The sequence below is a fragment of the Papio anubis genome, chromosome 5 (assembly GCF_008728515.1).
Source record: "Papio anubis isolate 15944 chromosome 5, Panubis1.0, whole genome shotgun sequence".
Taxonomy (NCBI): domain Eukaryota; kingdom Metazoa; phylum Chordata; class Mammalia; order Primates; family Cercopithecidae; genus Papio; species Papio anubis.
Window position 1 is genome coordinate 150389450 of NC_044980.1, and position 12000 is coordinate 150401449.

A 12000-nucleotide genomic window follows, 5' to 3' on the forward strand; every position below is an offset into this window, starting at 1 on the left:
CGTGCCTGGCCTGAATATCTTTCTTGAGGATGAAAAAAAAAAAAAAAAAGCAAGTAGGTAATGCATTTGAAAGTGCTTTGTAAATCACAAAATATGACACAAATATTAGGATGTTATTGTTACTATTATCCACCAGCAACAAGATATCAAACACTGGTTCTGTGATTATTTAATTATGAAAAAGTTGAATAAATTCAGTATACCCATGTGTTGGAATATTGAGTTCATTTTGCTTTTAAAAATAATACTTTGGAATAATTGATATTGGCAAATGCTCAAGCTGAATGGAAAATATATAAACATTGTATACGTGAATAATTCCAATCTTGTGCATTTCGTGTGTAAACCTACATACACAAAAAGAAAAAAGACTGAAAGGAATCATCCACAATGCTTTGAGGGGGAAGATGGAGAAACAAAGTGTTAATTTTCTTAACTGTACTTTTCGTGTATTCCAGATTTTCTACAACGAGTTAATAAATGCCACTAAGAAAAGGGGATATATCACAGCTACACCTTCAACACCTTCAAACGTCAGAAAAAGAACTTTTTTTTTTTTCTTAGGTAGGGGTATGATTTTGTTCTGGGCACTAACGGGGACACTGATTTCGCTGGTGAGTCAAGACCAGCAGATAAAAAATAATTTTTAAAAACCTCGTGAGAGTGATTTGCCGCAGGAAGGGAGGAGGAAGAAGCAGGCGTGGGAAGTGCTAAACGAGGAACCTAAACCTTCATCCTCTTCCCCCGGGAGGTTAAGAACTACAGGGAGAGGCGAGAGAGACTATGACCGCCCTACGGCTAGAGCGGCCGCGAAGAGAACACTTCCGGGGCGGGGCTATATGGCTCTTTCCCTTCCGCGTGGAGAATGTGGGCCGCCTGTAAAGTTAAGGTTCACGATTACTTGGCCACCACTTCCATCACTCTGAGACAGTGCCTGAGATTGGGGGCGACCATGGCAAAAAGCAAGTTCGAGTACGTGAGGGACTTCGAGGCTGACGACACCTGCCTGGCCCACTGCTGGGTGGTAGTGCGGCTGGACGGCAGAAATTTCCATCGGTGAGCGAGCTCGGCCCGGGGCGTCGCGGTGCGCCAGCGCTTCTGGGAAATCCGGCTTCTACCCTTCCAAATCGTCCCGGCCGCCCCAGTCACGGTTACCGGGGTAACGCGGTAGCCAATGAGTGCGCAGCATGGAGCATCGCCCCTCCCTGCGTGTTGGCTAGGACAGTGCTTGAACGCTGGCTGTTAGCGTAATTGAATGGGCGCCGTGCTTCCCTGATGAGGATCCGGCTTGGAGTGCCCGTGTTAAGTGAACAGAGACCTGTTAGCAAGGACATGTTGTTAAAAGTCACTCTCATGCACAGTATTTAAGCTCTTAAGCCAATCGCCTAGCTTTCTGTTAGATATCTTTGAATGCTGACTGTTCAGAAGTCTGTGTAAGCCTTGCTTGTGGGCAATACTTATGTCTGTGCTTCATTATCAGTAACAGTCCACATGGATTATTTTCAACAGAGAATCAGAAAAAAAGAGAAGGCTGGGCGCGGAAGGCAGGAGGATCACTAAAGGCCAGGAGTTGGAGACCAGGTTTTTGTTGTTGTTGTTGTTTCTGAAACTCTGCCACTACAAAAACAAAGAGAGAGAGAGAGAGAAAGAAAAGCAAGAGAGAAAGAAAGAAAAAGAAAAAAATTTAATTTGCCAGGCGCAGTGGTGCACACCTATAGTCCCAGCTACTGGGGAGGCTGAGGTGGGAGGATCGCTTGAGCCTGGGAGGTCAAGGCTGCAGTGAGTGGTGATCGGACCATTGAACTCCAGCTTGGGTGACAGAGCAAGACCCTGTCTCAGAAAAAGAGGGAGGGGGAGAAAGAAATAGAAAGATGGGAATTTAATTTTTAAAAAGGGCTGCATTATTAATGATCATTATAACTAACATTTATTGAGCACTTACTAGGAGCTAGGTATGATTGCTTTTATCTTCCCCCTAATCTTCAGGACAACCCAATGAGGTAAATATTCTTTTATTCCCATTTCACAGAAAGGAGAGTTGAGGCTTAGCATTTATGTCTGTTTTTCTCAATTTCAGGGCAGGAAAAACACTAAGTTCTTAGGGAAATGGGTCAGGTTGTGGCTAGTTGAGCATTTGGGTTCACAGTGCTGTTACATTATCTTCCTCCAAACAGCCTCTGTTATCTAGCAACAGAGCTTGTTGTTAATGACAGGCTTCCATCCATGCTTTCTTCCCTTTTCTCTTCCCCCTACGAAGGTTTGCTGAGAAGCACAGCTTTGCAAAACCTAATGACAGCCGTGCTCTCCACCTGATGACCAAATGTGCCCAGACTGTGATGGAAGAACTAGAGGATATTGTGATTGCATATGGACAGAGTGATGAGTACAGCTTTGTGTTCAAGCGGAAAACCAATTGGTTTAAAAGAAGAGCCAGGTAATTCCAGTACCTTCCTCCTTTCTTCAGAATATTTCCTACCAGCATTTGGTTTTGTTTATCTTAATCGCAGACTTACAGGCTACAGATGATGTCTGCAGTATTTGTAACTGCAGAGTGCATGTATATTTCCTGTTTAGATTGTTGTACTTCCATCTGATAGCCAAGCATTCTGTGTACCTCTTTATCTGATTCTTCCCCCTCATGCCCCATAAGACTAGTTTCTAGACTGACCTGGCATTGAACATTAAGATTAGAAACAGAGACCATAAGAATGTAATATTCACAATTCATAGGTTGGCTTTAGCCAGTGATAGTCTCTACATACATTGCATTACACTGTTCCTTAAGGGGGATCTCATTATAAAATAGACAAATCTGATATTTGATTTGGCAGTATTTTGAAATGCTGTATGGGAAATAAATCATACAATGAATTGGTTTTTTCTTTCTTTTTTTAATAGAGGTGGGGTCTCTCTGTGTTGCCCAGGCTGGTCTCAAACTCCTGGCCTCAAGCAATTCTCCTGCCTTGGCCTCTCGAAGTGCTGAGATTACAGACGTGAGCCACCATGCTCAGCCTGAATTGGCATTTTTTTTTACAACAATGGTTTCCCTCCTTCCATGACTGTAAACACAAACAGGTCAGGCATGGTAGCTCACGCCTGTAATCCGAACACTTTGAGAGGGCGAGGGAGAGGATTACTTGAGCCCAGAAGGTTGAAACCAGCCTGGGCAAGATGGTGAGACCTCATTTCTACAAAAAATTTAAAAATTAGCCAGGCTCAGTGGCATGTGCTTATATTCCCAGCTACTCAAGAGGTTGAGGCAGAAGGATCCCTTGAGCCAAGGAATTTGAGGCAGCAGTGTGCTATGATTGTGCCAATGCACCCCAGCCTGGGGGACGGAGAGATTCCATCTTTTAAAAAATAAAATAAAATAAAATAAAAAGATACCCCTTGAATCATAAATTCATATCACATCCTATAGGGAAAAATTTAGTATCAGTAGATTACTTAATAGAACTGGAAGGAGAGGCAGGCTGCATTTAAAATATGTAACTGGCGGGTGTGATGACTCACACCTGTAATCCCAGCACTTTGGGAGGCCGAGGCGGGCAGATGACTTGAGGTCAGAAGTTTGAGACCAGCTTGGCCAACATGGTGAAACCCCATCTCTACTAAAAATACAAAAATTAGCTGGGCGTAGAGGCCTGCGCCTGTAATCCCAGCTACTTGGGAGTCTGAGGCAGTAGAATCACTTGAACCCAGGAGGTGGAGGTTGTAGTGAGCCAAGATGGCACCATTGCACTCCAGCCCAGGCAACAGAGCAAGACTCTGTCCCAAAAAAAGAAAAAGAAAAAAAAAAATACAGAACCAAGGTATTAAAATGTGTTTCTTAGCCAAATGCATTTTATCTCCTGGCTTTCTGGGCAGTTTGTTATCTCTCTGTGGTACCCACAGGTCTTATCAGGGTGTTGAATTAATTCCATGTATCTTTCTTTTTCTTGCTCCACCCAATGTGCGTTACATTTTCAAGTAAGTTCATGACTCATGTGGCCTCCCAGTTCGCCTCCAGCTATGTGTTTTATTGGCGGGATTACTTTGAGGACCAGCCCCTTCTGTATCCCCCAGGCTTTGATGGAAGAGTCGTGGTGTATCCCAGCAACCAGACCTTAAAGGACTACCTCAGCTGGCGACAAGCAGATTGTGAGTGGCACCAAATAAACACGTGTAGTTAAACCACCAATTCAATGCCTTGCAGGTGTTATTATACAGGATTGGCTCACATATACTTTGTTTTGACATATACTTTGTATAGAATGCAGTATGTAAGTATTTTTTCAATTAAAGTATTTGAAAAATTAAATTTTATGTAAAAACTCCTTATCTCTATTTTTTTTTTTTAAGACAGAGTTTCCCTCTTGTTGCCCAGGCTGGAGTGCAGTGGTATGATCTCGGCTCACTGCAACCTCTACCTCCTGGGTTCATGGGATTCTTCTGCCTCAGCCTCCTGAGTAGCTGGGATTACAGGCATGTGCCACTATGCCCTGCTAATTTTGTATTTTTTAGTAGAAATGGGGTTTCTCCATGTTGGTCAGGTTGGTCTTGAACTCCTGACCTCAGGTGATCCACCCACCTTGGCCTCCCAAAGTGCTGGGATTGTAGGCACGAGCCACCACACCCGGCCGCCTTACCTCTATTTTTTAAAAAGATCAGATGTGGCAATACTGGATCTGCATTCTTAGTACTGGACAGAGCCTTTTGAGTGGCAGCTACCTTTACACACACACACATGCACACGCACACACACACAAATGCTAGTGTGCCATAGTCTCTGCCATTCCCTGTTGTTCCTCTGGGGTCACACACTGCTTTACACATTTATGTTCATGCCAGCCTCAGTGGGTATTTGAATTGTGACCCTTGCCGTATGTGACTGTGATGATGTTTGTGAGACTTTCACTTGCTTGTTCTAGTTTGATTTTTCCAGAAGAACTGGAAAAGAGATTGGAATAATATAAATCAAGTAACTTCTAAAGTATTCCTAGGATTAACACACAAGTTAACAGATTTGTATAATGTATAACTAAAATGACCAAATAAAACTGTTGTTAGGGAGGAAGTTTTTTTCCTCCTGCTCCTTCCCTCCATGTTCCCTGTGTAGGACTTTGGGCAAGTCAGTAAATGTCTCAGATCTCTTTACTTTGAAAGAGGAGAGGGTCAGGGCTCTAGTATGCCTTGAAGAATGAATATTGAATAAAGATTTTATGTATATAAACATTACTATTTTGTTCTCCTCACAGGTCACATCAATAATCTTTATAATACAGTTTTCTGGGCACTTATACAACAATCTGGACTAACACCAGTACAAGCCCAAGGGAGATTACAGGTATAAAGATCTTACTACATTAATACTTAACTGGAGACGGTTCGCTGTAGGCTCTCCCATAACTTTTTTTATGTTAACTTTACGTTTTTTCTTTTTTTTTTTAAGATCCCTTTACAGCTTTGTTTTGAAAGGATGTAAAAATCATAATAGGAGCAGTTCTGCTGCCTGCTAGATCTGTAATCCTGGATGAATTACTGCTTCTCCCTGAGCCTTTGTGTTCTTGGTGGAAATGGAATTGACGACACTGGCTCTGCTTTCCCACGTGCTAACACTTGCCTGGAGCCGTTTATGACTGTATTACTGCGTGACTGCCGTCTTCAGTACCGACTTTTTTTTTTTTTTGAGACACAGATTCACTCTGTTGCCCAGGCTGGAGTACAGTGGTGTGATCTCTGCAACCTCTGCCTCCTGTGCTCAAACAATTCTCTTGCCTCAGCCTCCTGAGTAGCTGGGATTACAGGTGCACGCCACCATAGCCAGCTAATTTTTGTATTTTTAGTAGAGATGGGGTTTCACCATGTTGGCCAGGCTGGTCTCGAACTCCTGACCTCAAGTGATCTGCCTGCCTGGGCCTCCCAGAGTGCTGGGATTACAGGCGTGAACCACCACACCCGGCCAGCACTGACTTTTTGTCAGTCCCACCAGGCCTCTTCCCTCATTGCAGTTTTCCCTGCTGGGCACCTGTAGTTTCTTGGGTTTATGACCTCTGTGTATGGGAAGAGTTCGTGCTGAGTTTGTTACTTTCATAAATGTCATGACAACTACACACATCATGGTTCTGTGTAATTTTATCCTTTCTGCCTCAGTTCTTTATAGGTAAAATGTAGAAAATTGTAGTTTCTACCTCATAGGTTTATGGTGAGAATTAAATGGCATGATGCATGTAAAACAGGATATTATGAAGCACCTTGTAAGTGCTTAATAAATACTGGTTTTTGTTATAACAGTGCTACTTGTAGGATGACTGTGAAATGAGGTAATGTGTTGTAACATCTTTTACATGTATTTTATTTTATCTATTTATTTATTTTTTGAGATGGGTTCTCGCTATTTTCCCCAGGCTCGTCTTGAACTCCTGGGCTCCAACAGTCCTCCCACCTCAGCTTCCCAAGTAGCTGGGATTACAGGTGCATGCCACTGTGCCCAGCTCTAACAGTTACTAATACAATGCCTGGTACATTATGATTGCTCAGTAAATGGTTGTCATTTTTAATAATAGTAATGATAGAGATTTGTATATAGCAATAATAGGAATACTGGGGCCTGGCGTGGTGGTTCGCACCTGTAATCCCAGCACTTTGAGGAGGCCAAGGTGGGCGGATCACCTGGTGTCAGGAGTTCGAGACCAGCCTGGCCAACATGATGAGACTGCTTCTCTACAAAAATTAGCCGGGTGTGGTGGCACACGCCTGTAATCCAGCGACTCAGGAGGCTGAGGCACGAGAATCGCTTGAACCTGGGAGGTGGAGGTTGCAGTGAGCTGAGATTGTGCCACTGCTCTCCAGTCTGGGCAACAGAGTGAGACTTTGTCTCAAAAAAAAGGCATACTGGTAGGTATATCCAGGTTTGGAAGAGTTAAGTTCAGATTTTGATTCTTTGTAGAAGAATAAGGACAACCTTTTAACTTTGGGCAATTTATATAACCTTTCTAAGTTTTACTGGACCAAATACATAATATGTACTCAGTTAGTATCACTTCCCCCTACTCCCTTTCAGTCTTGACTTGTGAAGCCAGTGTTTGGTATAGGAGATAATTTTATCTAAATAAGATCATAATTGCCCTTAAGATGAAAATTCACTAGTAACTATAAGATGTTTGATAAAATCCTTCCACTTCTTGATTGTGGAAGTTTAGGTTGTGGGTCTAATGGATAGTAGCATTAGGGGAGAAAGAGGACATGCAGAGCTTTTAATATCTATTTTTATTTCCTCAGGGAACTCTTGCAGCAGACAAGAATGAGATTTTGTTTTCTGAATTCAACATCAACTATAATAATGAGCCGCTGATGTATAGGAAAGGGACTGTGTTGATATGGCAGAAGGTAATGCTGTTATGTTCAAAGAAAAATGGAAGTCAGGAAAAAAGAGCCTGTGCCCATTCCAAGCTGTCCCCTCTTTGCTGCCTGTATGCTGATGTGACTCCAGTTGCTAACGCAAACCAGATCCTTTCCAAGAGGAGAGGCCATAGATTCTTATTTTTAATTACATTTTGTCAGTCAGTAGTGGTCCAAAATCTCCCATACATAAGTAGAATTACAGAATTTTAGAATTAGTGCCTTTATTTTTCTGTGTTATAAGCTTTCCTTGTATCCAATAAAATCCTTTTAAAAGGATACAGTACAGGTATGAGGATTTGTACATTCATAAAATACTTAAAAAATACTTTCACACTGGATAATACCATTAAATGGTCTCTCCATCCCACGACAACTATAATATGAGGCACTAAGAGACGATGTATATGAGGGTTTGTTATTTTCATAAATGTCATGAGATTCCTTTGACATTCATACTTAATATTCTGTAATAAGTCTGTACATTTACCTATATCCTTAATTTTACCAATATTTTCTCTCTGTACCAGCTGTGAGGCATAATGATTTCTCTAAATTTATTTCCTTCCATGTGAAGTTTTTTTTTTTTTTTCTTTTTTTTTCCTGAAATGAATGTTTTCAAGTACCAAGGAGTACCTTGAGAGCTAGTCATTCCACTGGCAACTCCAGCTCTTTGAGTTTTTCAAAACATTTGTTCTTTGGTACAGACTTGGATACCTCTTAATGCAGGTGGAAGGTAAGAAACACCTTTAATTCTATAGTTATTGCTAATGAGGAACATGGAATCCTTTGTTCCTAAGATCGCTTCACTATAGTATAACTTTTTTTTTTTTTTTTAGACAGAGTCTTGCTCTGTTGCTCAGGCTGGAGTACAGTGGTGCCATCTCAGCTCACTACAACTTTCGCCTCCTGGGTTCAAATGATTTCTGGCTAATTTTTGTATTTTTAGTAGAGGCAAGGTTTCACCATGTTGGCCAGGCTCATCTTGAACTCCTGACCTCAAGTGATCTGCATGCCTCAGCCTCCCAAAGTGCTGAGATTACAGGCGCGAGCCACCATGCTCGGGTAACATAACCTTTTTAAAACTATTTTTAATTATAAAGAACTTCAAGCATACTGAGATTATATATATATGTATATATACACACATACATATATGCGCATATATATACACATATTTATATCTATATATATCTCAAATCTGGCAGTCAGAAGTATATGAAGATAAGAAGTTAACTATCCCCACATCTTTTCTCTCCCAAACCCACTCCTGAGTTAACAATGTCACTACTTTATTTTTACTTGTAGGTGGATGAAGTGATGACAAAAGAAATTAAGCTGCCAACAGAAATGGAAGGAAAAAAGATGGCAGTAACCCGGACCAGGACAAAGCCAGTGCCCTTGCACTGCGATATCATTGGGGATGCTTTCTGGAAGGAACATCCAGATATTCTAGATGAAGACAGCTGACCCTTTGCGCTTCAGTTCTGGTGTGCTTAACCATGCAAGCCCTCCCACCTCCCAGGGCTCCTTGCCTTAGGTGGCTGTATCCGTACCACCCAGAACACTGGTGTGAATTACACGGCTCAAGTTGGGAGGGGAACAGGGAAGGAAGGGATGGATGGGGGTGGTGTATCTTGTTCTGTTTAAGCAGGACACCTTGTTTGCAGTGTTGGAACATGGTTCCTTTCGCAGAAGTGCTTTTTTTTTTAATCGCAGTACTATTTTTATAAAGCAAGAACTATTTCATGCCTTGGAGAATGAATCATTTTTAGATTGTGACATAAATCTTGTAAAAACCTGTCAGTTATTTTCACCTATGAGAGAAGAGGAGCCCAAACTCTCGCCCACCTGTTCTTAACCAGAAAACCCACTGACTGAAAATCTCACCTCTGCCACCCATCTACTTGCATTCATCTTTAGCAGGCCTCAAGATAAATATGGGTTAATGCCTGCGTGATGCCTCTGAATTCAGGAATTGCAGGGAAGACTCGGGGCTTTGTGCCAATCGCCAAGTTGACAACTTTGGCTGAACAAATGAGTAGTGACTTCAGTGTCCTTGCGTACACATTCTGTGGACTGATTTAATGGAGTTGTCAGCATGATTATCATCTTCTAGCCAAGGGCATAGTTTCCAAGGCCATTTACCTCTTTCTAAGAAGAAACAAGTATGTGTATATATGAGAGAAACAAGAATGAGTGAATGAGGATGAAGAAACATTTACCCCATGTACTCAAGATATTTCAGTTTTAAAAGTCACTTTCCTATTAGACTTCCTGAAAAAGATTCTCACGTAGCCTCTATGTAATCAGAAAAATGACATTTGATTTCAAGAGCAGAGGGGTAAACATGCTCCTGCTAATCAACAGGTAGCAGGTGTCAGGGGAGTTGTAATGTTAGTAGCGCCACCTTCTGTTGGGTCAGTGGAGATGGGTGAGGAGCAGCAGAGAGCAGCAAGGATCATCACATGCAGCCAAACTTGGCCTCTGAAGGGGGAAGGTAGTGGGAATAGGTGAGAGAACTCACATTTTTCTCTTGTCCTGGTTTTATATTTTGGAGGGAAAGGATTATTTGGCCCTATTGAGAATCAAGAGGCCGGGTGCGGTGGCTCATGTATGTAATCCCAGCAACTTGGGAGGCCCAGGCAGGCAGATCACCTGAGGTTGGGAGTTCGAGACCAGCCTGACCAATGGGGAGAAACCCCGTCTCTACTAAAAATACAAAAAATTACCTGGGCATGGTGGCGCATGCCTGCAATTCCAGTTACTTGGGAGGTTGAGGCAGGAGAATCATTTGAACCCAGGAGGCGGAAGTTGAGGTGAGCCAAGATTGTGCCGTTGCACTTCAGCCTGGGCAACAAGAGCGAAACTCCATCTCAAAAAAAAAAAAAAAAAAAAAGAGACATGGCTGGGCACGGTGACTCACACCTGTAATCCCAGCACTTAGGGAGGCTGAGGCGGGTAGATCACCACGTCCAACATGGCAAAACCCCGTCTGTACTAAAAATAGAAAAATTAGCCGGGTGTAGTGGCACGTGCCTGTAATACCAGCTACTCAGAAGGCTGGAGCAGGATAATTGCTTGAACCTGGTAGGTGGATTTTGCAGTGAGCTGAGATCATGCCGCTGCACTCCAGCCTAAGTGACAGAGCAAAACTATCTTAAAAAAAAAAAAAAGTAAGTGACAACCCATGTCCCAGTGCCTCGTCTTGCACTGCAGAATTTACATCTAAGAAGAAAACGTATTTTTCAAAGGGCGGTTGCTGGCCTCATCCCTCACTAATTGACAACCCATCTGTTGATGCCATTTTTTCCCTTCCTGTTCTCACTCCATAGAAAGAGGAGATATGGTTCTTGTTTGGTAATTGCTAAAATCTCTTTGAGGAAAGAAATAAAGATGTCAACTCCTTTGGCTTGCTTTTTCATTTATTTTTCTTAGACAAATAGACTATATGATATCTAACTTTTGTGTATATCTTCGGGTAGCCCAGGATACCCATACCCTCATCATACCAGTGGTTCACAAACTTCTGGATGCAAAAAAAAAAAAAAAAAAAATTACTTGGAATGCTTGTTTAAAATGCACGTTTTTGGCTCCTCCCAGCCCCCAGGAAGGTTTGAAGCTCAACAATCTGATTTTTTTTTTTTTTTTTTTTAAATTTGGAATCTCGCTCTGTCAGCTCACTGCAACCTCTGCCTCTCGGGTTCAAGTGATTCTCCTGCCTTAGCCTCCTGAGTAGCTGGGACTACAGGCATGCACCACCACGCCTGGCTAATTTTTGTATTTTCAGTAGAGACGGGGGTTTTCACCACATTGGCCAGGCTGGTCTCGAATTCCTGACCTCGTGATCCGCCCGCCTCAGCCTCCCAAAGTGCTGGGATTACAAGCATGAACCACTGCACCCAGCCAGTAATCCAATTTTTAGCCCCAAAGGCTTCTGATATGTATGGTTGTCAATATACAGCACCTTGGGCAGCAAGGCCCTCGGTATACTGTGATAGGCTGGGTGAGAAGTAAGATAATGTAGCTCTTGATTGGCAATTTTAACTTAATGGTAAGTTGACAGCATTTTATATCAAAATACAGAAAAGTAGGCATTAGAGTACAATTTTTCAAGAAAACCACCTAGAGAAACGTGCTTTCTGTGGGTCTTAAATGACACTATAAAGGCTATCACTCAGTGTTGTTATATGATGTGGAGATAAGCACTCATTTGTTGAATTGCCAGCAGTTCTGCAGCTGCGAGTTTTTTATTCAGGCAGGGGGTTCTGAATAAAGTGATAAGCTGTGTTCAAAACCTGTGCCATAAAGAAACCTGTACTGCTACTAATTAGAAGCCACTGCTTGATTTTTTTTTTCTTTTCTTTTTTTTTTTTTTTTTTTGCGACGGAGTCTCGCTCTGTCACCCAGGCTGGAGTGCAGTGGTGCGATCTCGGCTCACTGCAACCTCCGCTCCTCCAGGTTTAAGCAGCTCTCTCCCTCAGCCTCTGGAGTAGCCGGGATTACAGGCGCGTGCCACCATGCCCGGCTAATTTTTTGTATTTTTAGTAGAGATGGGGGGGGGGTATCACCATCTTGGCCAGGCTGGTCTTGAACTCCTGACCTCGTGATCCACCTGCC

General features: G+C 42.5%; 1 protein-coding gene across 6 annotated transcripts; it reads left to right on the top strand.

Moving 5' to 3' along the window:
* Positions 1 to 627: 627 nt before the first annotated feature.
* On the top strand, positions 628 to 9336 carry THG1L (tRNA-histidine guanylyltransferase 1 like). 6 transcript variants are annotated; one of them, XM_009199372.4, is made up of 7 exons: positions 1065 to 1581; positions 1987 to 2000; positions 2258 to 2434; positions 3971 to 4140; positions 5238 to 5326; positions 7261 to 7368; positions 8689 to 9336. In XM_009199372.4, the coding sequence occupies exons 2-7, from the start codon at positions 1996 to 1998 to the stop codon at positions 8848 to 8850; spliced, it is 711 nt and encodes a 236-aa protein (XP_009197636.1). In that variant the 5' UTR covers positions 1065 to 1581; positions 1987 to 1995; the 3' UTR covers positions 8851 to 9336. The 6 variants fall into 6 exon arrangements, with proteins under 6 accessions (XP_003919079.1, XP_017810254.1, XP_009197636.1 ...); XM_003919030.5 differs by lacking the exons at positions 1065 to 1581; positions 1987 to 2000 and adding an exon at positions 628 to 1056; XM_017954765.3 differs by lacking the exons at positions 1065 to 1581; positions 1987 to 2000 and adding an exon at positions 838 to 1056 and having other exon boundaries at positions 4066 to 4140.
* Positions 9337 to 12000: the final 2664 nt, after the last annotated feature.

Coding starts and splice junctions, on each gene's coding strand:
- THG1L (XM_003919030.5), top strand. CDS start 866: ATGTGGGCCGCCTGTAAAGTTAAGGTTCACGATTACTTGGCCACCACT. Junction 2,435..3,970: donor TGGTTTAAAAGAAGAGCCAG/GTAATTCCAGTA, acceptor TACATTTTCAAG/TAAGTTCATGACTCATGTGG. Junction 7,369..8,688: donor CTGTGTTGATATGGCAGAAG/GTAATGCTGTTA, acceptor TTTTACTTGTAG/GTGGATGAAGTGATGACAAA.